The sequence below is a fragment of the Gasterosteus aculeatus genome, chromosome 20, assembly GCF_964276395.1.
Source record: "Gasterosteus aculeatus chromosome 20, fGasAcu3.hap1.1, whole genome shotgun sequence".
In the NCBI taxonomy this organism is placed as follows: domain Eukaryota; kingdom Metazoa; phylum Chordata; class Actinopteri; order Perciformes; family Gasterosteidae; genus Gasterosteus; species Gasterosteus aculeatus.
Window position 1 is genome coordinate 10,791,100 of NC_135707.1, and position 24,548 is coordinate 10,815,647.

Consider the following 24,548-nt stretch of genomic DNA (forward strand, 5'->3'; position numbering starts at 1 on the left):
CACGTTGACATGACAGTGATTTATTGATGTGCTTTTGTGTTCAATTTGTGAGAAATATGCTTAAGCCGTATTCTGGTTTAATTTGTTTATTTTTATTTCAAAATGGACTGCGAGCTGTAAACCACACATGAAACACACAAGTGACGCTAGAAGTTGCTGAATAGAAGTCTTTGTCTGCTACGAGTATAGATTTTCATTGACGATTCCATTGAACCCGTTTATTAGTGACACATTTATTTATGAATCGTGGCTTGTGTAGGCTGAATACACTGACTGTAGTCTGGTGCAGGGGACTTCACAGGAGCTGCTGAGAAAACAAACACATTTCCAATTTACAAATCCTTCTTCATAATATAAGTGAATCTTGATCAACGTCGGTTTATCTTACAATAAGGAGCTTCAATAATGTCATGCAGTGATATTAGGAAAATGTTACATAGGCTCTGTTTGATCTGGAACTCGATTTACTTTTCTTCATGTGGTTTATAAACGGTGGGATGGTGGGTGGCCATTTGGTCAGAGATTCAGAGCATTTTAGGAGCGTTCCCTAAATCGGGTGGGTACTTGGTAACTTACATAACTCCCACGTAGTTTCATCTCATTACCTCCAACAAGCAGCCAATTCATATAGCCAGAGGTTCCTGTCCCCCAGAGTCTGCACTGAATACCTGCAGTGTTGCACCATGTGTTTCAGCTGAATCATGATTCTCAGATCGGCGCTTTATTCCATCAAAGTTGAGTAGGTGTTAATCAGTCTAAATCGAGTGACACACAGCACACACTAGAATACTGTCGTGTGCCATGCAAAGCTGCAAAATGCCGGCTACTCAAAAGTAGACAAGAAGGGGCAACAAAAAATGTCCCGATGTATTCTGTTGTATTAATGCGTTAACCAAAGAATATCAATAAATCGTTGTGGCTAAAATCTTAAATCTAACAACAAAAAATGAGAAATTACAAAACAGAAAAGGGAAACATCATACTGATAAAATGTTCAAATATGTAAAAATGCCGAACTTTGTAGTCCAATAAGAATATGTCCCATGGTGTTTGACAGAGTAGGACCACTAGGCGTGGAGGAGGGGTGATGGGTGAGCGGTGAGGGGGGGGGAGGTGTCCTTAAGTAGGAGCAGACTTTATCACTCTCCTCCTTTCTTATTGTGGTCCTTTCTCCCACATATTTCCACCCTGATCACATTCATTTGTGTGAGCTTTCGAGTCAGATGGAGGGAGAAACACAAAGAAAGAGATAAAACCAAGAAGTGAGTCATTATTCTGGTAAGTTAATTTCTCCATTATGGTATCAAAGTGGTAACTATTTGAATGAATTTGATCACATCCTGCATTTTGGTTTATATTCTTTCACCTCCTAATGCTGAGTGCATGGATGGATTTGATCTCAAGGTTTTGAAGTACAACTGTTTTTTACAACTGAAAACATCATGCTGTCATACCATAAGATTTTTTATTTCTTAAAAAGACGGTTACACTGTACTATTTGCAGTCGTTGGTGAATACAATACTCATACTCAATATGTTCAGCGTCTATATATAATGAAATATGGTTATAACTATTTTAATTCTGTCAATGCTGTGCTAATACAACAATTTATCATTTAAAAATAAATTAAAATACATATTAATTAATGTATTACTCCTGCCAAATTTACAGTTAATCCGTGAACTCCACTGCAACATTTAAAAATGATCTTGATGTGTAGTAAAACATACTAATTGTTTCTATGCTACTTGATTTATTGGATTTTTTTGTTGTTTTAAACCAAAGACATATTTCTTTCAGTGATTTTATGAGTTACGGGTGCAGAGGATTATGTAAGCTTCTGGAAGTGAAAGACGTACAGTGTCCCGCAGTTCTGTACAGGGAGGCTCTGTTGCCTCTCTGCTAAAGTGCCTCCATCAGACTCTTTACACTTCCTGTTCCTTCCTGTTCAGAATCAACTAATTTAAATTTTTACTTGGTTTGGCAAGCCATCAAATTAACTATCAACTATGGCTGATTCGCACACTGCTGCAATTCTTCCACTCATCATAATTTTTACCAGTTTGAATTTACATCTTAGTACTATTTTGATATGCTTCTGTTCATCAGTCCGTGGATGACTTTGCACTGGGAATTGTCTCAAATGGCAGATCACTGTATGATACTTTTAGAGAATATATACGCATTGAACCAGACAACCTTCTATTTGACTGAAAGGTTAGTAATGCTGTCCATTGCTTAAGCAATTCCTGCCCGGTCACTTTTGAACAAGGCACAAAGACTGAAATTCTTCTGAGTCTAGCACCATAATAGCCAGTAGTTTGTAGAAGGGAGCATCAGTGTGAATAAGAACTCTGTATGCTAAACTGGCTGAAAACGTGCATGTATGCTCAGTAAAGCCTTTCATGGGGTAAAAAAAAGAGCCCCGACATTTTTGGGAAATTATAAAAGCTGGCTACAACTCAGCTCTTTCATTTGTGTTTCATTTGTAGGAGAAACCTGGCATAAAGTTGTCTTGGAAGGAATAGAGGAAGGAGTTCATCATTTACCGTAACATACATACGGGTCGACCAAATTCTCTGGCTACTGCTTCTGGCTCAAAATGCTGTTTACTCTGGGACTTCTCTTTCTCCTCACCCCATTTCCCTCCTTTCAATCCACAACCAATGAGAGTAGAAACTCCACAGTGAGGGACACATCCAAACCCAATGTCGGTTTCACCCAGTCAAAACCAAAAGTCACTTCTGCTCTTTCCAAACTGACCATTCGCCCGACCCCAAAGCCAAACACAGTCGGTCAAGCAATTCTGCCCGCCCCTGCCACAGCAGCAGTGAAGGCTTCAAAAGTCAATGAAGTGAAGGCTACCAAAGACAAGCCTGTCCCTACTGGAGTTCCAAATATTCAGTCAACATCCCCAAAGACCGCTACCGCAAGCGGTGTTAAAACTTCCAAAAACAAGCCACTCTTCAATCAGACTGTTGTCGCTAAATCTCCGCCCAACAAAGACAAGCCTGCCCCAGCTGTAGTTCAAACTTCTCCGTCGACTCCAGCAAAGGCCGCCACACCTGGTCCTGCATCGGACAAAGATAAGGTCACACCTTCTGCTGATCAGAGCGCCGCGATCAAAGCTCCCATCACCCCCACCAAGGAAAAGCCTGCCCAAGTGCAACCAATTAAGGTGGTCGTCAGTGATGGCTGCGACTCCAGCAACGCCAAGGAGCACGAGCTGAAGCTGAAGCCTGGCGCTCCTCTGGTGATGACGCATAAGATCAGCTTGTTGCCCGGCGGATGCAATGGGGGGTGTGAGTCCGAGATATCTGCGTTGAAAGGACGTTTGGCCCGACTGGAAAGAGAGATGTCCTCTTTGAAAGATAAATGTACAGTTCTGTCCTACTCACCAGATTATCACATTTGACATTTGACTCAGAGAGGTGGATTCAGTTGTTTTGCTTATTTTTGTTGCTGCCCAGGTCCATGTTCAGCAAATTGTCCAAATGACTGCGGTGGCAACGGGGAATGTGAGAATGGCAAATGTATCTGCCAACAAGGATTCACAGGTCTGGACTGCAGTAAGTATGCACAAGGAAATGAGTATAATAAAAGTGAACGTATGCAGTGTTATTTGGATGTCATAAGAGACACGTCTCTATAAGTGAGAGAAACGTTACTTTTAATAATATCTCTGTCGTACTTTGAGTGTAATCTGTACTGCACAATTTCAGAAACCACCAAAGGAAAAGTCAAGGTAACCGTGGAGACAGTGACCCTGCAGGTGAACAAAGACAAGGAAAGTAGGCAGGAGAAAAAACCCAAAGTAGAGCCCACACTCTTCCAGAAGAAGGAGCAGAAAACGGGGCCTGACGCCAAAGAAGCTGACACCAAACTCAAAGTGTCTACCAATGCTAAAGCAGGTCTTGTTAAGACACAAGCAAAACAAGAAGTCTCTGTTAAGAAAATTACTACAAAAGACTCTTCAAGTGCCACAAAGTCCAATCGACCAACTGTTGGTCAAGTTCCGTTGAAACATGAGGGAGGAAAGCAGGAGGAGGCTCGCAAAGGCAAAACAACGATCTTCACCTCCAAAAAGGTCATTCAAAAAACTCCCGGTAAAACACATTCCAGATCTGACAATCTAAGGGATGAACCTCAAACCAATGTAAACCAGAGTAATGTGAATAACTCTAATGGCACGGCTAAAACGGAGACCATTCTGACCAGGGTTGAGGTAACAAACAAAACCAGAGCAGGAAAGGAGACCTTGGAGCAGTCGACGCTGGCTGAGAAGAATGTCACTCAATCATCTGGAAATAAGCAAAACAAGAAGGTGAAGGCCGACACTACAAATGTGCAATCCGTTGTCAACAGAAACACTGAAACTGGCAAAATTGGAAAAGAAAAATTAACACAGAAGAGTCAGTATCTGATTAATTCAAGCATTGCATCAACATTCGTCGAGTCTCGAGTTCTGCAGAACAAAACAGCCATCCATGGATCTGCGAGTGTTAGGGGTGTGGGGGGATCTGGGTTAGGTTCTGTAAAGGTTGTGAACATCTCCTCCTATAGCTTCATTGTCACGTGGGCGGCACCAAAAGGGATGTTCAAGAACTTCACGGTGATCAGAAGAGAGCCACGGACAGGAGGTGACGACGATGACCTAGAGGAGTTTGAAGACGAAGCTCTTGAAGGAAACAAGCTTTCCACGCTGAAGAACGCCACTGACGTCCAGGTACCAAGTGGGAGTACTAACGCAACCGCCACTTCCAGTAAAGCTGTTGCATCTAAAGGCAAAATTGAGACAAAGAGGATCTCTATGGTGGTCCCGGGCAACGTGCGCTCTGTGGAGTTCAGTAACCTCAGGGCAAACACAGGCTACACCCTGCATGTGTATGGCACTGCTGCTGAGAGGAGATCAAAGATTCACAAAGCAACTGCAATTACAGGTAACTCAAGTGCACTTCCTCCACAACTACCAGAAACATGACCAGTACTGGAAGTAGTAAAATTTGAAATAATCTCTTTGGTTTGTCGAACCAGGACCTGAGCCAGCCACAGAGATGGTTTTCAGCAACGTAACAGAGTCTTCCATCACCGTTGCATGGTCCAAACCAAAGACGGCATTCACTAGCTTCAGGGTCATGTTCACCAACATCATGACAGGTTTGTTTAAGGCCTGCCTTTGTACTGCATCATCGGGCTTTTTTTTACATTGGGAAGCGTTGATTGTGTCAGTGTGATATGTAGCATGTACTGTGTTATGTTCTAGGGGAGAGCCGCTTTGTGACAGTGGAGTCCCAGCTGTCGTATGTGGTTTTGTCCAAGCTGTCTGCCGGATCTTCCTACATCATCTCTATAACTACCACAAAAGGCAGAGCTCAGAGTGACGCTCTCACGTCCCTTATCACTACAGGTACTCAATTAGATGCTTGCTGTTATCTACAGCTACTTGTTTTGTCTAAATGTGTGAAATCCGCAAGAGACACACCATGGATTGTGTCTTGACTGCAGTGCCCGCTCCTCCAACACATCTGCAAGTGATCAACGTGACGGATACCAGAGCTGTGCTGCAATGGACACCCAGTCTGGGGAAAGTAGACCGGTTCATCCTCAGCTATGAGTCCTCCAAGAGTGAGTGAGGCAAAATGAAACACTGATGACAAAGCATTGATAGCTACTCTAGTAATTCTTCTTCTTCTTGGCACAGTTCCTAATGTGACAGTGACTGTGATGCTGTCTGGAAACTCTGTGGAGCACCAGCTGAGAGGCCTGCAGCGAGGCACCCTGTACACAGTCAAAATCCTCAGCCAGAAGGATAGTCTGCAGAGCATGGCCATCTCAACGACATTTACAACAGCCAATGGTGACGAAAGATGTTAAAAAAAATACAGAGCTTGTGCGTAGAGTGTGTGACAATAACACATTTGTGTGTCCCTCAGTGGTTAAAGCCAGTGAGGTGGGTGCCCGCTCTGCTGTGATAGCGTGGAGAACTTCCACAGTTGTGTATTACAGCTACAGACTGACCTACCAGGTGGCAGGAGAGGAGACAAAGGTGATTCATTTGCCTTCACCACAATCACTCACCGAACACAGTCCTGACCTTTACGTGATACATTTGTGTGCTTTTTGTTGTGTACCTTAGGAGGTGATCCTGGACCAGTCCACCACAGAGTATAAGTTGACAGGCCTGTTGCCAATGTCACGATACATTGTTCTGGTACAAGGCGAGAGGGATGGACAATACACATCCCTTGTCACCACAGAATTTATTACAGGTTTTGTATATCACTAAGCGCGCCGCACTTGCTCATTAATCTGCTCCTTTAATGTTTTTATCACAACAATCTTTTCATTTCTATCCCTTAGGCAAACTGCGTTTCCCTTTCCCCACTGAGTGTTCTCAGGAGCTGCTGAATGGAGCTCTGCACTCAGGAGAGGTGGACATCTACCCTCATGGAAAAGCGGGTCAAGCAGTCAGAGTCTACTGTGACATGGAGACTGATGGAGGCGGCTGGACGGTGAGAGAAACTGCTCTTATTTGAAAACTTCGCATAGAGAAGATGGCAATGTCCTTATGGCTAGTGGAAAACAATCTGATGTGTGTTTTTAGGTGTTCCAGAGGAGGATGAATGGAAAGACAGATTTCTACAAAACATGGAATGAATACAGTGCCGGGTTTGGAAATCTCAGCGAAGACTTCTGGCTCGGTACAGTTGTTATTACCGTCACATCTGCACAAAATATATATATTTCTAAAACAACTCGCCTCACCTGTTCCATTTAAATTTCTATCGCTGTAGGAAATGAGCTCCTTCACAACTTGACCAGCGTCGGTCCTGTGAGTCTAAGAGTGGACATGCTCTCTGGAAATGACACTGCATACGCCCACTATGTAAACTTCTCCGTTGATTCGGCGGAGAGGCACTATACTCTGGCAGTGTCTGGCTACACTGGAACTGCAGGTGAAAACTACTACTGGAAATGTGCACTTCTTATTACATTATGTGAAGTGTCAACACACGCATCAATGTCACTGTCTCTGTCTCTGTCAGGTGACTCTATGAGGTACCACAACGGACGCCCATTCTCAGCCAAGGACAAGGACCCTGATCCTCTTGGGATTAACTGTGCCCGGGCGTACATGGGAGGCTGGTGGTACAAGAACTGCTACAAGGCCAACCTGAATGGCCTTTATGGCAGCAACAGTAATAATCAGGTACAATTCACCTCTCTGAGATGGTTAACAATGAACTTTAAACACTTTATTCTTTTTATGGTGGGGCACACTCACTCAATAGCATCAATTCTCTTCCTCTGTTTTGCATCAGGGAGTAGTCTGGATAGACTGGAGAGGTAAAGACTCCTCTGTTCCGTTCGCTGAGATGAAGTTCAGACCGTCCAGGTTCTCTCCTGCAACCCACGGCTGAGATTACATCAGTCCTCTATCACACCGGATAAGCTGAGACAAGATGACAGATGACTAATGAAATCCAACAGACAGTGAATCTCTGAGTTGTTGCATGTCACATACCAACTGAAAATGCATGTACAGTGCGTTTTATACAGCTATCGTTGTATTAATTCAATGTGCAACCTTTCTTTTCTTCAAATCTGTATTTTTCTTGAAATATACAAAAGGAGTAGGGAAATGTTTTTTGCAACTTTTCTGTATTTTGTTCTACTGTTCTGCCTGACCTGTCCATTTCAACCCGGTTTTGAATTGACTCAGATACCTTCTTGTTCACCACCATGGTATGCCATCCCACTACGACTGTAATTGAATATGCACTGTCTCACTTCATTGGAATAAATATGGCTGTTGTGGGTCTAACGTGTCAATTCTTTGCTTTTCTTACGGTGAATTAAAATTCCCTGTTCTATAAAAGAAATGCCTTGACTGACAACTGTGAAATGTTATCATGCCCTTCAGCAAGTCCCGGCCATGTGCCTGTTTTGTATTTATCTTAATATCAGATATGTTGACCGACAAAATATTTAGACATCCTTGATTTTAGTGAGAAAAACATTGCATCAAGCCAACAAGAGAGAGATGAGGAGACTATAAATGGGACAAGCAGTGTGCTGGCCACCTTTCTGAAAGGAGACCTAAGCAAAACGACACAAAATGGTGATAGAAATATCATTAATCACAGCGGGAGCTGCGTTCCTAGTGGTGCTGTTGATGATATTCATTGGTATTTTTTGTCAGAAAGACCAATCCGTACAAGGAGACCACAGGGGAAGTAAGTGTACAGGTGAGTAACTATTTGTTGTCTATGTATTCAAACAGGCTGGTTATAATATTTTAATTTCATGAAAATATAGTAATTAATGTCACATGGAAAACTAGTGTAGCTTTGAGTGTGCTTACTTCAAATGGAGTTGTAAGACCAGTGTCTCTCTGTTTTACCTTCGTCCCTCTTAACTCGTGCATGCAGAGGCTGCATCTGGCCTGCTGCACCATCTCTGTCGGTTCCTGACTCGCTCCTCGTCTCCTGGCCTCCCGGGTCCCCCCAGCCTCTTCCTCATCGGCAATATGATGGAGCTGACGCACGAGCATCTACCAATCCACCTGACCAATTTGGCACGGCGGTACGGAAACATCTACCGCCTCAAATGTGGAAACACAAGTATTAATCCCTTTTCAGATTGATGGATTTCATTACTCAACTTTTGAAAAAGCTTTTTGTAAATAGTATTAAGTCTTTTTGTGTTTCTTTTCAGCCATGGTGGTACTTAATAGTGGGGAAATCATAAGAGAAGCACTGGTGAAAAAATGGTCGGACTTTGCTGGGAGACCAGTTTCATACACAGGTGAACAACTCAAACTCCCGCTACAGCAATAGTAAAGCATCACTTGTTTGTGTCCTTACTACGTGTAGTACTCCCTTGCATCAGGTGATATTGTGTCTGGGGGAGGGCACACCATTTCTTTGGGGGACTATAATGAAGAGTGGAGGGCACATCGTCGCCTGGTCCACAGTGCTTTGCAGCGCTGCTGTCAGCAATCATTGCACGATGTGATCGAGAGACAGGCGCTGCATCTGAGAGAGGTACACAACACAAGAGGAACCAAATGAACACGAGTGAATTTGTTTGTGCGTTATTGTTTTTCTTTTGATGGCCTGTAATGCGTTGTCACAGATACAAACCAAATGTTCGGGAATTTGCACAATGGTCACATAAAAAGATAAAGCATTGTTCTTTATAGGTTTTGATGGACTATCGAGGCAGTCCTGTAGACCTGGCGGAGGATTTTACAGTGGCAGCTAGTAACGTCATCACCACCTTGGCGTTTGGAAAAGAAGTGAGTGCGTTCTTAGTGTCAAAGATGGATTTCTTAATATGACCGCTGTGATTGGTTGCCTCCTTATCTTGGGGGCGGGGCAAGGAGCCTGTCTGTTCTTCTTAGGAGACTTGCATTCGTGCAGTCATAATGTACATAATGTTCTATTGTATAATGTGGTATTCTGTTACTGGACAGTGCATTTCATGATGAATGAGTGAACATGAACCTCTGTGTTTTCTAGTATGGGAAGAGTTCTTCGGAGCTGCAGAAGCTGCACAGTTGTCTGAATGAGATTGTTGCTCTGTGGGGCTCGTCCTGGATTTCTGCTCTGGATTCCTTCCCACTGCTCAGAGTCTGCTAATATTCTCTGTCTCGATTATCCCGGCAAAGATTGGCCAACAACTTTGGAATGAGATCTCACATGTTGTCATTTGTTTTCTCAAAGAAATTACCCAATCCTGTATTTGCCCGTCTCCTAAAAGAAGTGGCTAAGAGAGATGAAATCATAAGAGAACATCTCAACAACTACAAGGTTGGTGAAAACAAAATGAGTAATGTTATCAACTGAAAACCATATCTGAAAATAAAACTTTTTTTGTCTCCTTGGATATGATGGTGAAGAAAATTAATTCACATCATTGTTGCCTTTCGAATCAATTCAAAGTTAAACGTCTTCATGTCTGCATCCAGAACAGTGAAATCATTTGTAAGATCTCATATGGAAACATAGAAAACGTTGATCCTGCTGTGCTGATTTTAATCAGGTGTTGCTTTTACTGTGCAGTCACAAAACAATAAAACGGAGGACGCCATTACGGGATCCCTCCTCGAGGGCCTTGAAAGAAACAACAACACAGATCACAAAGTGGTAAGTAAACGTCAAATGTGAAATGCTTCGGGTGGTCAATCTAATGTCATCCAATACTGTAATTGTACATTCAGTATAGTGTGAGCACCTTTGGTCTAAATTACATGTGTGCGGGTTTCCAGCGCTTGACAGATATTCATGTTCACATGGCAACCGTGGACCTTCTCATCGGGGGAACAGAGACCACTGCGGCTTGGCTGAACTGGACTGTGGCCTTCCTCCTGCACAGACCAGAGGCAGGGCTCGTCTTTGACCGTTAAAACGACATATTTACCAACGCGGAGGTTTGACTCGAGTGTCTCTCAATTCTTTAGGTGCAGGCCAAAGTGTATGAGGAGTTGTGCACAGTACTGGAGGGACGGTACCCCAAGTACAGTGACCGACGCAGACTTCCCGTCCTGTGCTCTCTGATCAACGAGGTGCTCAGACTGAGGCCGGTCGCCCCGTTGGCGGTGCCACACAGAGCCGTCAGAGACAGCAGGTCGGCCGAGTGTCGATATGAGGATTGTTGGCTGACTGTCACTCGTCAATAAGATCAGATATGGCCAAGAAGGCGTTGATGCTGGCTGCTTTACAAATCTATGTTTGTAGAATTTAAAAATGAAAAAACGAAATTAAAAATGCAATTTACGAGATGGAAAATGTATAATGCCCCATGCATGTTTAGCATTGCAGGTTACTTCATCCCTAAGAACACGGTCATCATTCCTAATCTTTTCGGAGCACACCATGATCCTGCGGTCTGGTCTGACCCATACAGCTTCAGACCAGGTACAGCTGCAACCATCAGCTGAAGTGAATTCCTTTTCACGTGCGCAGCAGATCTCAAATAAAGTTGCTACTCTCTGGCTTTCAGAGCGTTTCCTGGAAGGAGGAGAAAGCTCCACCCGAGCCCTGATGCCTTTTGGAGGGGGTGCTCGGCTCTGCCTGGGAGAGTCCGTCGCCAAAATGGAGCTGTTTCTGTTCACTGCCTACTTACTGAGAGATTTCCACTTCATCCCTCCGGAGAACGAGGCCTCTCTGCCCGACCTGAGAGGAGTCGCTAGTGTCGTGCTTAAGGTCAAGTCCTACACTGTTACAGCACGTCCGAGGCCTTTGACACATCCCTGAATCACGGAGGGTGTAGTGTTTACTTGTTGCTTTCACTGTGTGTTTGCGTGCAAATAAATGTTTTTGTGATTTACTTTTGCGTGTAAAAAAAAATCTATGTGTATGTTTCTTATTAATACTTCCTTCATTTTGCCTGAAATAGTGGATATATAATATACTAGTATTGGAGTTTTTTTCCTAAACTTAATTCATACAACAATCTATTTAATCTTTAGAGAACATTTAACCCAGGCCGGGTCTAAATAGTGTTGAACAAAAGCATTCTTGCAAAAGCATCTTGCATCAAAGTTAGATAAAAATACTAAACTTCAACGTCACCAGTAAAAACTACTAGGATGTACTGAACATTATTCAATGAGTTTCATGCCAAAGCTTTCTTTTCGGAAACTGCTCAGTTTGAAGTGTTTTTCCTTGATGAATACCTGTTGTAGAGCGGGACAGCGCCACCTAGTGGATAAGCACCGGATCTCCTACAGAAAGTGGAGTTAACACCTACAAATGACCCACTTACAGATAGGGAGGTATTGATGATAGATGTATTAACAGTGCTACTTGTAACAGTGTTTTAACTTCCAATATCAAGAGCTATCCAATGATAGACGAGAACAAGCGTGGCTAGAGGGATTATCTATTGTACATGTGACCGACAATAGAGTAATACAGAAAATAGTACATGCAAAACACAAAAAAGAAGGTTCACATGAAACATTCATTGGTGCACTGGCCACAGTTTTGTCAAAACTTAAAGGGTTAATGTGAAAAGATGAACATGTGCCACTCTTGGGCTGGTCCTAAACTGATGAGCTGGCAATGTAATTTCCTGAACATATGATTTTAGAAAGCTTCTGCTATCTGAGGGATTTAGCAATACGCAAGAAAATATCCGAAAAAACAGCAAAGAGAAGAATGGTTTCCATTTCATTATTAAGGCTCTTTCTTCTGTCTCTCACACAAGCAGCGGCTGGACCTCCGTTATTTGGTGAATATGAATTAAGTTATCTTTTTAATATGTTGTATTATGACATAATAACACTCAGATAACTTTATTTACAAAATGTTGAGGTACTAGGCCAACATGTGAAATATTTCAGGGTGAGAGATGAGTCCAATGAGGGTGCTGTCATTCGCAAACTATAGCACATAGTTCTTCATTATACTGTGGATGCAAACTTAAATGCAACAAAGTAAAATTTAAAATATCATAACAATAATTACTGAATATCAAAATTACTGTATAACTGTATAGAAATACTGTCGGTTCATGAGGGAGGGGCACCACCTCACGTCTTAATCTCCTCAACAGATCATTTGGACATGTTTGCGTTACTAGGAGATGATGTTACTTTGCCATGTAGCGTACCCTCAATCCAATCCTGCTCCTCTGTGAACTGGAACATGGTCGAAGAGTTTCAGTCGATCACCGAGGTGGTGAAGGCTGGAGAGGTGACGGCGCCGGGTGGGAAGGCCCTCAGGCTCGGCCTGCTGAAGGACTGCTCTCTGGAGATTACTCACCTGGAGCTCACCGACGCACGGCTTTACTCTTGCGACACCGGCACGCTCAATTCAAGCGTTTCACTTCAGATTCTTGAAGGTAAGCGACTCGAGGCCTTTTTGAACGATGCAAAGTTCAAGATGATTTTATTTTTTTATTTTGCAGTTACAGAGAGCTCCACTCCTGCGGTGGACACCATAGAGCTTCATTGTTTCCTCAATATATATAGAGGACATGCTCCATGTAACAAAAAAGGGATCCACATCGAGTGGAGAACAAGAGACAACAAACCTCTAAATGGGGACCGATTTAAGGTTGAAAATCCCTCTGAATGCTTCTCTAAACTGATCATCACTCAAAAACCGACGGACCATCACAGACAATGGAAATGCCAGCTGACCCAGGGCGACACTGTTAAAGCAACCATCCGTTACACAACGACAATAAAAGGTACTTAACTCCCCCTTCCGCCTAATGAACAATGCGGTTTAACATGTCCACAACGTGTAACCAGAGCTTCCTTTCCCTCAGACGGCATAGAGGAAGTGTTTGCTGCAGTGGGCGAGCCAGTGTCACTCTCTTGTTGGGCCACTTCTTCTCTCGGGGTGAGAGGCGGAGGGAAGTGGGCTGTAGGTGAAAGGACACTGACGCATGATATGGGGTTAGGGTCACCACATGGAGACCCGACGGAGGCATTTCATGTCAGTGAAGATTCATCACTGGTCATCAGCAGAGTGAGCGCTCTGCACGCGGGGGACTACACGTGCACAGACTCCCCTGAGCAGCAAAGAGGCGTCAACAAAGTCCGGCTGCACACCCTCGATGGTGGGTGTCACAACTCCAGATGCCAAAGCGAGGCGCGTGAATTGTCCCATATCTAATTTGGGGCCAGTGCTTTTAAAACGTTTCCTTTCACGTCTGTCTTCACAGTTGTTTCGGAGCGTGAGCCGGAGGGAGATAATCTCACTTTAGCTTGTGTGCTTACCTGCACTAAAGAATGTGGAAAGGACGTCACTTTGACCTGGTCTGGTAGCCGGCAGGGCCATTTAATGAGGGTCAACAACTCGCTCACAAACAGGTTGTTTCTCCCCGATTTGTCGATGGCACCGGCTGAATTCACGTGCTCTGTGCACAGAGACAGTGATGTGATGGCGTCAAAGAAGTGGCACACTGTTAACCGTAAGTATGATGCCATCGTAAGGGCTAAATGTTTAATGAGAGGGCCTGATCACTATTGGTGTCAACAGCTCTGCAAACTCCTGCGTGGGTGCTACTTCCTTTGGTCCTCCTGATTTGTGTAACTGGACTCTACATGTGCAACAAGAGGAAGCACCACAAGGATGCAGGTAGTAAATGTGGTCCGAAAACCGGCTACTGTGGAAACCACTACAGGAGAACGTTTTGAGATAAATGGCTAATGTTTATTTCCTTTATTTCCATCTGTTGGCAGGAAATGAGCAGTCAAGTATTGGAATGGTAGGAGAATAAACATAATTGTGCTGAAAATAATGGTTTTTGTCAAGCAAATACATGCCAATGTAATAATTCCTCTTCACAGACTCCTCTTTACGAGGTCATCCAGGATGTAAACAATGAGGATGTGCAACACCAGAGGCAACCCGAAGGAGGGACTATCACCTCCACTGACGATTTCTACGATTTGTTACAGGCTGTGAACTAAATGAATGCTTCTTTTGACTTTAAGTCAGTTTCAAAGGGGAGCAGATCAGTGCTCGTGACGTCTTCACGACCAAACATCATGCTATAGATATGTATTCAAATTGGGTAAAAGGTTTAAAATAAAGATGACACTTCAGACAGGTCTCAAGTTATTTTTTAATTATTATCTAGATTAGAGTAGATGAACACAAAGATGGCAATAAGAACGACTCTTTTCAGCAGTCTAAGTAAAAAAACAATCAAAGCTCAGCATTTTCTATGTTGATCTATTTAAATCTAAATTACTCTTTGAAGACAAACACTTTACAGGTGTGTTCATTTCACATGAATAGACATTAAGGACTTTGCTCATTCGAGGAAAATCTTCTTCTTTGTCTTGAGCAGATTGAACATTACTAATAACGAACTGCAATGATGGAGAGACTTTTGTTATTTGGCTATTTTGATAAGATGCAAATAGAAGTATGACTTCATATAATAGTAGTTGTGATTACAAGTAGTATTACTTACAAGTACACAGGCTTTCATCCACAAACTGCTGGTACAGAGAGTTGTCTAGACACGCACCATCTGTGAGATAAAGTTGACAAATTGTCGGTAAAGTGGTAAACAAAGGTCACAGTAGCTTGTCAAAAGAAGACAACGGGATGCTCACCTTCTGTAGGGGTCACATTCACAACCTCATACGCATGCATAAGAGTACCTTAACAACCAGAGAGAACCCAAAGTTATTCCGATGAGGCGCTACACGGCATTGCTCGTCGAGGTTAAAGAGAAGAATCAAACCTGGTGGCGTGTGCCTGAGGGTCTGCTGCGTAACTCTTTGGGTGTTACGGCTGCAGTAAACGAAGAGTCCTATCAGTGCAGCCATTATGGCAGTGCCAATAATGACTGAAGTCACAACAACAGGCAGAAATGCTACACTGTTCCTTTCCGTCGCCGTCTCCGTCTCAGTTTCCATCTTTGTCTTTGTCTGCCTAACAGACTCACTGATTTCCAGTCCTGGGTAGAATACAGGAAGCAGAGCCAAGCAGTTACAACACCACATTTAACTGGAATTTAATTAAGATTAATAATACACATATATATATATATATATATATATATATATATAAATATATGAATAGTTCTTGCTGCAATACCTGGAACTGCTGTGGCCACAACCTCCTTTTTGTCTTTACAAAGGAAATAGAAAAGGTACATAGGAGTCATACATATTGTTTGGTTGTTGTCAGTGATAATAAAGGTAGTTTAAAATCTTACCTTGGACCCGTAGATTAAATTCATAGCAGCGCTGAGTTTGTCCGAGCACGTACTTACATCCAAACCAACCGCTGTCACTGGGTTGCACAGACAGGAAAGCTAAGGATGTCCCATTCATTTCAACCCCTTCAGAGTTGAGAGATACAGCGTTGCCTGATTTCACCTTAAACCAGGATATATTTTGGGGATATATTTTGGGGTCCGTGTTGTCCACCGGGCAGGACAGGTTAACGGGCGCGCTAGCATTTGCCTTTACTGCTGGAAGGGTTTTGCAATCTAAAAAAGGTGAGATTTGTGTGATACGTACGTGACATTTCTATGACAAAGAGGAAAAATGAGTAGCTAATATGTAATCTTACCTTTCACTTTTAAAGAAACGTTTTTCAAAGTACAGTCCCACCCTTTGCAGATTTCACATCCATACAGTCCCTCATCGGATGGTTGGATTTTTTTCAGAAAAACACACACTTTAGTTCCATTAACCTCCAATGTTACTCTTTTAGCATCCGCGTGGTTGGTTGTTGTAGGCCTGGCAAGTATAACCTCCATCGAACTGGAATTTGTAGCATACTTAATCAACTTGAATCTGTCGCGGCCACTTGGATCCATCACATTTGAATCAAAGCAGGAAAGAAGTACATCTTCTTCTTTTGAAGCAGTCAGTGTCTCAGCTGAGATGTCATTAAAACGATGGAGAGGTAAATATTAGAATCCCTTTAGAATAACACCAACAGTACATTATTTATAGGATTTTGAATAGCTTAAGGCAGTTCATTCTTGATGTTACCAGAAGATGATTATTATTATATCCGTTGTTAAATAAGTGTATGTATACTACATTTATAACAGTCACAGTTGGTTTGGCGTTAATAAGTCTTTGGAATACTGACCATAAAAAGTTAAATACATTTTGAATCTGGGAAAGTCATAATTTAGTCACCTACTCACCTGTGCGTTCTGATATGATTATCAACAGAACTAAGAGACCCCGCAAATAGAAATGTGCCATTTTCCAAGTGATGTCCCCAAGTGGAGCGACAAAATGAGATTCTATTCAAGGCTATTTTTTTTTTTGGTCTCCACCTATTTTCAGTTCTCTAAGTCACACAGAAGTCCACATGAAACGAACCTCCGAGCCAAACATCGCTTTTGGTTCTGTTTACCAAAGTCTGTGGTAAATAGAGCCCTCGTGTGGCAGAAGCCAGTCACTACATTAAATTGACATAATGAAATATTTAGTTCACATTTCAATTTGAGCTCTATGTGTTAAAGAGCAGTAATTAAGTAATCAATTAACATCACCGTGAGGCCCCGAGCAAGGCACACAACTACCGACCGCTCCAGAGGCGCGCTGACATGACCACATGTCTATTTCTGTGAATGATTTCCTGAGAAAGAGAGCGTCACTTATTCAAGTATGCCTCATAATGAGGCTATTTCTGCAGAGAAATATGCATTGCTCACTGATTAAAAACTCAGTCTTGCTGTATTCCATCCTTTATTGTAATGTCAATTTTTTTTAATTAACTTTTAGATTATGCATGAAAACCACTCGTATGTCAAATGTTTTTTGCTGTACATTCTGACCTCTTTTTTTGCTTCAGCCTTAAAAACTACAGAGGAACCTCACGAATGCAAAGCGAAACTTTTTAACTTCACTTCCTCTTGTCGCTTAATTTAGACATACGCCATCATAGCTGACCACACTTTGAGTGTTGACAGGCTGACGGCACTGTGAATAATGGACAACACTGCTCAAGGTTAGCTTACCTGTTTTTTTGTAAAGTCTTTTTAATTTTACCTTCTTTTACATTGTCTTGAATATCATTTCACAGGAGGTAAAGCGTACGGTCTCCTCAAGGCTCAACAGGAAGAAAAACTGGATTCTATCAATGAGGTCAGTTGTGATCTTCAGAAAAAGTTATTGAGTTCCATTAGACTTTACTGAATTTTGGAATTATTGAGCTAAATATGGGCTGAACACAAACATATGTCACCTCTGTGATACCAATAATATGTCTGATTGATTGGTATTACTTGGTATCAATCCCCAGGCTTTTCTGTCAGACCCCACGTATGCAGAAGAGGAAGACCTAAGTTCAAAGCTTGAAATGTTTAAAAGTGGGTATGAAAGGGCTACATATTCTCTGTTGATTATTTTATTTAGTCTCTTACATGAATGAGATTGCATTTGCTTGTGTTACAGAAAAGTACGTGGAGTTTGATCTCAATGACAAAGGAGAAATAGGTACTTGCCTTTTAAAAAAGTAAAATAGTTTTTGCAAAAAATTCCCTGCATTCTCAAAGATTTTATGCAGAATAGCACATTTACACATTTTCTGCCTTGGAACTGTCAACTTTATAGATCTAATGGGGTTAAAGCAAATGCTGGAAAAACTTGGCCTGGCCAAGACCCACTTGGAGCTGAAAAAGATGATGGCAGAAGTTGCCGGAGGGCCATCAAAAGACACTATCAGCTACAATGACTTCCTGAATATGATGCTGGGAAAAAGAAATGCAATTCTGAAACTGTAAGTAAATACATTCACATGATTAGTCAACATAATATATCCATATATCATCTTTCAATCAATAGTAGTTTAAGTTTTACGGTCTGAAGCTTACAAGTGTAAGTGTTGTATATCAGCTGACGTGACATTTTCTTCATTCAAGGATCTTGATGTTTGAAGGCATGGGGAAGGAGCAAGAGCAAAAAGATGTTGCACCACCTCCCCGCAAAACATTTTCAGACCTGCCTTGAAAGATACCAATTCCAGCAGAGATGATTTTTTTTCATATTTTATTACAACCCAGATCATTAAAATATCAATGTCAATAGAAGAAAAAGCAAGCATAGTATATAATGTCCATTATGTATGAAGTTAAGAAATTGTAAAGGTTTTGTAAATAGCAGGCTACCAAAACTCATATGATGTGGCTTTAGCTACTTAATTAAATGCAACGGTCCTTGTAATATCTGGACTGTAAGTTTGTGCCCATTATCATATCAGACAAAATACTGTACTGTATAAAGTATAGGAATAGCACTGTGTTAAGGGCAATATTGACATGATATATTTCCTGTTGGTGTAATTATTTTGTTGGAAATTCATTAAAGTTAAAGTAAAGCAAACTGTTTTTTCATGTTTGTACCAAAATCTGCCACATTTTGTACCATTTTCTTTCTCTGCATTATTTTATAAGAAGATAACCCATAAAGAAACTTTGAACTTTTATTTTGAAAGCTTTGACTGACCGGAAACGGATTAGTTATCCAGAAGGCTAAGCGAGGAAAAACTAGCTACGGTTGCAGTTTGATGTGATAACTTACATAAAATAAGGGTGAGTAAAATGCTTTCTGTAAACAGTTGTACACATGCAGGAGACGGTAACTCTGATGTTGAGGACATGCTGCTGTTACATAGCAAATGACACACTGTATGTTACTATAACGTGTTAGAGCTAACAAGCACTAGCATGCGAGCTAACGTTAGCAGCAGGTCTGAGACGCAAAACTCAGATTATATTATAGTATATATAAATTATAAAATCATATATAATTTCTGTTCAACGTCCGTAAGGTAACATATCCAGTCTGGTGCAAACGAGCTGGAAGGTACTGAATCTGTGTTTGGTAGACATTGTTCAGGTTTTTAGCTGTAACCATACATCGAGTAACGTTACGTAACAAATCCATTTGGTTCCGATGTGGTTTGGCCCGTCAGGAGGATGAGCAGCTCCGAAGAGGTCTCCTGGATATCCTGGTTCTGTGGACTCCGAGGGAACGAGTTCTTCTGTGAGGTTGGTCCTCGGGCTTATTTTTTAAACGGGATTCGAATTTGCAACCGATTTGACTCCCGAGAGCATCCAAGTTCGCAGACACCCAGAAGGAAACATTTGCATGTGTGCATCGTTTTAGCGTTGTTCGGAAATGGAGATGCGGAGCCGTGCAGAGTTTTCACCACGAATTCAGTGCGATTACTGACGGCAGGTCAGATGTTCGAAATTTACAAATGTCCCTTTACCAGCACCGAAGCAGCCCCCAGACCAGCACCTCCACCGTGCTCGGCAGATGACGTCAGGGATCCTTCCAGCACCTTTTCACGTGTTCTGCGTCTCACAAATGTTCTTGTGTGTGATCCAAACACCTGATCCCGGAGTCTGCTCCTCACCGTAGACGTTGACACTGGCGTTTTGCGGGCACCATTTAAAGGAGCCGCCAGTTGAGGCGTCTTATTTCTCAAACTAGAGACACTAATGAAGTAGTCTTCTTGCAGAGTTGTGCACCGGGGGCCTCTCACTGCTCCTCTGGTCAGAGCCTGTTTGTGTTGTTCTCTAAAGGGAGTAGTTCACACCGTGGTAGAACATTTCTCGCATGGAATAGCCTTCATTACTAAGAACGAGAAAAGACTGGCGAGTTTCACATGAAAGTTCTTTTTCAAAGCGATTATGAATTCTATCGAACAGGACTGAGGGAAGCACCTCGTTGTAATGTGGCAATTGCTACACGTTTGATCAACTTGGTGGACTACAAGAGGAAACAAATCGGAATGATGCTGTCTCAGGATTTAAGTAGAGACCTCAAAATTCAGTAAACAGCACAGTGGAAACCTTCAATTTAATGAGCCGATGGCTGAATAACTTAAAAACCTCAAATTTGTGTGTGTACACACACACACACACACAGAGACCGCTTCTTTCACCAGCATAACTGTTTGCAGCTGTGCTAACATAATGCACAAGGGTTTTCTAATCATCCATGAGTCTTCTAAGGCGATTAGCAAACACAATGTACCATTAGACCACTGGAGTGATAGCTGCTGGAAATGTTCCTCTACACACCTGCAGACGTTTCCACCTAGAATAGTCATTCACCACATTAATAATGTATAGTAGTATATAGTATACTATATAGTATATTTCCGCTTTGTTTAATCTTCATCGAATCCAATCTTCATTGAAAAGTGTTTTTTTATTTGAAAAATAGGAATTTCTAAGTGACCCCAAACTTTTGAACGGTTGTGTGTGTATATATATATATTTTTTTTATACATATATTTATACATATATTATAGTTTGTACTGTATCCTGCAGTTAGCGTCTGTATTTCACTAAAGTAACTCTTCAAATCTGGCTGTGAAAATGTATTCTTTACACAAAGCAAATGGACCAAAAATATACATGTTTTCTTTCTTTCCTATTCTTGTTGCTCTTGGTCTCTGACGAGGTACAGGATTGAAATTGGTCAACAGTGAAAGCTAGACGATGTTCACCACTTCCCCATTACAGCCACTTCCCTGCTGTTTGGTGCTACTCTGTTCCGCTTTATTCACAATGGACCGTTTCACTAAAATGTGAAAGACCATATTTCTAACGAGTTTAGCACTACCGCAATCCAATCTGATTAGAACTCCTTCTTTTCCTTATTGGCACGTTCTAAATAATCCTGTCTTCTCTTGCATAATGCTTCCTTGCTCCTGTGAATGATGGCATTTCTAAGCAGCCGATCGTGTGTTACAGGTTGATGAAGACTACATACAGGACAAGTTTAACCTGACGGGTTTGAATGAGCAGGTGCCTCACTATCGGCAGGCTTTGGACATGATTCTTGACCTGGAGCCAGGTGAGAATATAAAGACAAGTAGCACTTCCCACAGGATGATAACGGGTCGAACTCTTGAACTGCCTTAATGACTTTATTTTGACAGATGAGGAACTTGAAGATAACCCCAATCAGAGCGACTTGATAGAGCAGGCAGCAGAGATGCTCTACGGGCTCATACATGCGCGTTACATCCTCACCAACCGAGGCATTGCACAGATGGTGAGCGATCAGTCCCGTGACTTCAAATGCTTCCACTGCTTCATGACATTAACCAACAGCGATGTGGAAATGTGTTGCTCTGCATAGTTGGAAAAGTACCAACAAGGGGATTTTGGCTATTGCCCCAGAGTCTACTGCGAGAATCAACCAATGCTTCCTATTGGTAAATTGGATGTTTTCTTCATTTCTCATTCTTAACATTAAACCCATGACCTCTGTCAGCGGCTGTGAAGACCTACTCGGCTGTCCTCTGTCTGATGTAGGTTTGTCAGACATCCCCGGAGAAGCAATGGTGAAGCTTTATTGCCCAAAGTGCATGGATGTTTACACCCCCAAATCCTCCAGACACCACCACACAGATGGAGCCTACTTTGGGACAGGGTTCCCCCACATGCTGTTTATGGTGCACCCAGAGTATCGTCCGAAGCGACCAGCCAACCAGTTTGTGCCGAGGTGCGTTTTAAATGCCATTTATTTTTATCAGTGCCGGGTTTTTAATATTTTCTTTAAATGAGCAGTGTGTAGGATTTTGAAACTTTATTGCCAAAAAAGTTGGATAAAATAGTTATTAAACAGGTTTGAAACGGTGTCATACAATACTTTGAGTTCAGGAGGTGATTGTTTTTTGGTTTTGTTTTTCAGGCTCTATGGTTTCAAAATTCACCCAATGGCTTATCAACTGCAACTTCAGGCTGCGTCAACTTTCAAGAGCCCGGTCAAGACAATTCGCTAGAAAACCGCTTTGAGCAACAGACACACACACACTGGACTCAGACTTTGCTGTATACTACTTGAAGGAATGGATCACATATCCAACAAATGCCTGTACAGATTCCCAAACTCACTGAAACAGTGAGGCACACTGTGCAGTGGGGGCCAGTTATTTCTTTTCTGTATTAAAATATTTAACTAATTCCAAAGGGTCAGTCTCCTGACAGCGTTCAACTTGAATTGATGTCTTTCCAACTCTACACATTTTAGAGTTGTGACTTTTAACTCTGTGCACGTTGTTGCTTTCTTACAGGTAAGGGAATAGAACAGGAAGCCGTGCCACCAGCCCATAGTTTTAAAAGTTAACATTACATCTCATCAAATCCTTTTAACCGAATGTCCCAATGATTTCTATTTGAAAACAGCAATGAGTGTAAATGTGATCAGGTGCTACTGCAAAGAAACAGTGGATACGAAATCAGAAACCTGATTTCAATTAGTTAAGTTCCCTTAAAATGTAGAGTGCTTGATTGTCTAGGCAGATGTGACAGATTTTTATAAGTTTGGTGTTTGAGCAAGTAAATGGCATTAAATATTTATTTCCGTTCAAAATGGTATACTTCAACTGCCAATAAAACGCAGAATAATGCATATTTTATTTTTTCTTAAAAAGACAGGGATAAGTCACAATGCAACAATATTTGTCAACTATTTTTTGTGAAACTACATCGTCTTCACAGCGGAGCTTCTGTCGTTTTCCACGATGCCAATGGCTTCTTCTTGGGTAAAAAGAAAAAGTAAGCTAACAAACATACCTACAAGGAATTCATATATGTTAAGCGTGTTATTTTCTATGGGAAAGCACAAGAAACAGCAAGTGAGAACGATTACTTTGACTAGGTGGTAAAAAGGCTTTACAAACTTGGTTATGAATGCAATGCTTAACCTTGTGACATCTCTAGTGAAAAGCTTGGAAACCAGCACGTGTTGAAACATCACAGTACATGAAATCACACCAGACAGTTTCTACTTTACAAATAAATTACTGTATCGTAGAACATGTAAAAAAAAAACCAAAGGTGTTGCTCCTATGAGAGAAGCCACGTTACCTGGGACAGCTGCCTTCCCCCTCACAAGCGTGGTTACTGTGACAGACAAGCGTTGTATTTATTGACCTAACTTGGCTGAACATGAATGTACATTTAATAAAGTAGGGATGGATATACATATATGAATGTTCCGTGTACAATCATGAGGAGGGTCTGTGGTCTTACAACAAATATCAAAACCTGAGTTAAACAGACCAAAGCTTGAAAAACGTATCAAATATAGTCAAAGCGATTATGAATTCTATCGAACAGGACTGATGGAAGCACCTCGTTGTAATGTGGCAATTGCTACACGTTTGATCAACTTGGTGGACTACAAGAGGAAACAAATCGGAATGATTCTGTCTCAGGATTTAAGTAGAGACCTCAAAATTCAGTAAACAGCACAGTGGAAACCTTCAATTTAATGAGCCGATGGCTGAATAACTTAAAAACCTCATTTGTACAAATACTACAAAAGCATTACTCCTATAAAATAGATCCATTTTTAATTTAAACTTTACAATGTGTAGGCTGCTAGTTCTTGGTAGTTTTGTACCTGAGGAGGGAACTAACTTTTTAAAATTTCTCTGTACTCCACTTGTTCAAGCCATGTATGTAATTCCAGTAAGGAATGACTTTCCTGAATTAAATAGACATGTAAACAACCAAAATGATTCCCTTAAATGTAGTCTTAACACTTCCCTAGCAGCACCAAGGGAACACACGTTGATGATGGCGTCTAGACTACAATGAAAACAGTGCAATCTTATAAAATACCAATGTAAAAACCACTAGGGAAATAAAAGCAAACATTACTGAATCACTCAAGTGAAAATGCTGTTGTTCTGTTCACTAAGCTTTTAACACCTCGATGAGACTCGAGCACTGTGAAGCCCTCTACCTACAACTGAAAAAAAACTAAAAACAAAGAGGATCTACCAAGATGTATCCACTGAATTATCTAAAATATCAGGTGCAGATTATGAGGATGTTTCTTTTCTGTGTGCGTAGACAAAGCTGGTCAATGTGTGTCGCAGGTGGAGATTCGGTTACAATGACGACGCTCCGCCGTCTTTCTCCTGCAAGACAGAGATTACGTGCACTTATTAGCCTTAATATGAATCACTCAAGTCAAAACTAGTACTATTAGATGATACATTTGGATGCAACCAGGCAATCCAATACGAGAGTATCAAACTTCTCAACTAAGAAAGCTAATGCGGGT

General features: G+C 41.7%; 7 protein-coding genes across 36 annotated transcripts in view; 5 read left to right on the forward strand and 2 right to left on the reverse strand.

Moving 5' to 3' along the window:
* The first annotated feature begins 1,115 nt into the window (after window positions 1–1,115).
* tnxba (tenascin XBa) lies at window positions 1,116–7,834 on the forward strand. Its single transcript, XM_040166373.2, has 15 exons — window positions 1,116–1,278; window positions 2,494–3,378; window positions 3,472–3,570; window positions 3,724–4,941; window positions 5,036–5,158; window positions 5,265–5,408; window positions 5,507–5,626; window positions 5,703–5,858; window positions 5,935–6,047; window positions 6,138–6,270; window positions 6,362–6,513; window positions 6,606–6,702; window positions 6,796–6,957; window positions 7,048–7,211; window positions 7,324–7,834. Exons 2-15 carry the CDS (start codon window positions 2,604–2,606, stop codon window positions 7,420–7,422), a joined length of 3,555 nt encoding a protein of 1,184 aa, XP_040022307.2. The 5' UTR covers window positions 1,116–1,278; window positions 2,494–2,603; the 3' UTR covers window positions 7,423–7,834.
* A 204-nt stretch (window positions 7,835–8,038) lies between these two features.
* Window positions 8,039–12,471, forward strand: cyp21a2 (cytochrome P450, family 21, subfamily A, polypeptide 2). 2 transcript variants are annotated; one of them, XM_040166091.2, is made up of 12 exons: window positions 8,039–8,250; window positions 8,434–8,625; window positions 8,720–8,809; window positions 8,894–9,048; window positions 9,207–9,302; window positions 9,526–9,636; window positions 9,730–9,816; window positions 10,069–10,152; window positions 10,275–10,388; window positions 10,467–10,633; window positions 10,820–10,923; window positions 11,009–12,471. In XM_040166091.2, the coding sequence occupies exons 1-12, from the start codon at window positions 8,121–8,123 to the stop codon at window positions 11,260–11,262; spliced, it is 1,584 nt and encodes a 527-aa protein (XP_040022025.2). In that variant the 5' UTR covers window positions 8,039–8,120; the 3' UTR covers window positions 11,263–12,471. The 2 variants fall into 2 exon arrangements, with proteins under 2 accessions (XP_040022025.2, XP_040022026.2); XM_040166092.2 differs by having other exon boundaries at window positions 8,083–8,238.
* LOC120811017 (uncharacterized) lies at window positions 11,341–14,570 on the forward strand. The gene is made up of 8 exons (XM_040166094.2): window positions 11,341–12,241; window positions 12,566–12,853; window positions 12,920–13,204; window positions 13,286–13,579; window positions 13,685–13,933; window positions 14,002–14,100; window positions 14,205–14,230; window positions 14,313–14,570. Exons 1-8 carry the CDS (start codon window positions 12,091–12,093, stop codon window positions 14,433–14,435), a joined length of 1,515 nt encoding a protein of 504 aa, XP_040022028.2. The 5' UTR covers window positions 11,341–12,090; the 3' UTR covers window positions 14,436–14,570.
* A 6-nt stretch (window positions 14,571–14,576) lies between these two features.
* Window positions 14,577–16,824, reverse strand: LOC120811018 (uncharacterized). 2 transcript variants are annotated; one of them, XM_040166095.2, is made up of 8 exons: window positions 16,646–16,824; window positions 16,057–16,368; window positions 15,698–15,973; window positions 15,577–15,609; window positions 15,221–15,436; window positions 15,090–15,137; window positions 14,945–15,004; window positions 14,577–14,840 (listed from the first exon to the last, which is right to left on the reverse strand). In XM_040166095.2, exons 1-8 carry the CDS (start codon window positions 16,704–16,706, stop codon window positions 14,830–14,832), a joined length of 1,017 nt encoding a protein of 338 aa, XP_040022029.2. In that variant the 5' UTR covers window positions 16,707–16,824; the 3' UTR covers window positions 14,577–14,829. The 2 variants fall into 2 exon arrangements, with proteins under 2 accessions (XP_040022029.2, XP_040022030.2); XM_040166096.2 differs by lacking the exons at window positions 16,057–16,368; window positions 16,646–16,824 and having other exon boundaries at window positions 15,698–16,010.
* A 427-nt stretch (window positions 16,825–17,251) lies between these two features.
* LOC120810758 (allograft inflammatory factor 1-like) lies at window positions 17,252–18,830 on the forward strand. Its single transcript, XM_040165609.2, has 6 exons — window positions 17,252–17,457; window positions 17,533–17,594; window positions 17,752–17,818; window positions 17,904–17,945; window positions 18,063–18,228; window positions 18,371–18,830. The coding sequence occupies exons 1-6, from the start codon at window positions 17,439–17,441 to the stop codon at window positions 18,456–18,458; spliced, it is 444 nt and encodes a 147-aa protein (XP_040021543.2). The 5' UTR covers window positions 17,252–17,438; the 3' UTR covers window positions 18,459–18,830.
* An 88-nt stretch (window positions 18,831–18,918) lies between these two features.
* Window positions 18,919–22,435, forward strand: LOC120810757 (casein kinase II subunit beta). Its single transcript, XM_040165608.2, has 7 exons — window positions 18,919–19,039; window positions 19,423–19,498; window positions 21,218–21,320; window positions 21,406–21,521; window positions 21,609–21,684; window positions 21,785–21,974; window positions 22,164–22,435. The coding sequence occupies exons 2-7, from the start codon at window positions 19,427–19,429 to the stop codon at window positions 22,252–22,254; spliced, it is 648 nt and encodes a 215-aa protein (XP_040021542.1). The 5' UTR covers window positions 18,919–19,039; window positions 19,423–19,426; the 3' UTR covers window positions 22,255–22,435.
* Window positions 22,436–22,869: 434 nt separating this feature from the next.
* LOC120810753 (protein 4.1-like) overlaps window positions 22,870–24,548 on the reverse strand; it is a 29,353-nt gene continuing 27,674 nt past the window's right edge. For all 28 annotated transcript variants that reach the window (XM_078095139.1, XM_078095148.1, XM_078095136.1 and 25 more), the window contains one exon: window positions 22,870–24,402. In XM_078095139.1, coding sequence (XP_077951265.1) covers window positions 24,373–24,402 — 30 coding nt within the window. In that variant the 3' untranslated portion in view covers window positions 22,870–24,372. The remainder of the gene's footprint in view (window positions 24,403–24,548) is intronic.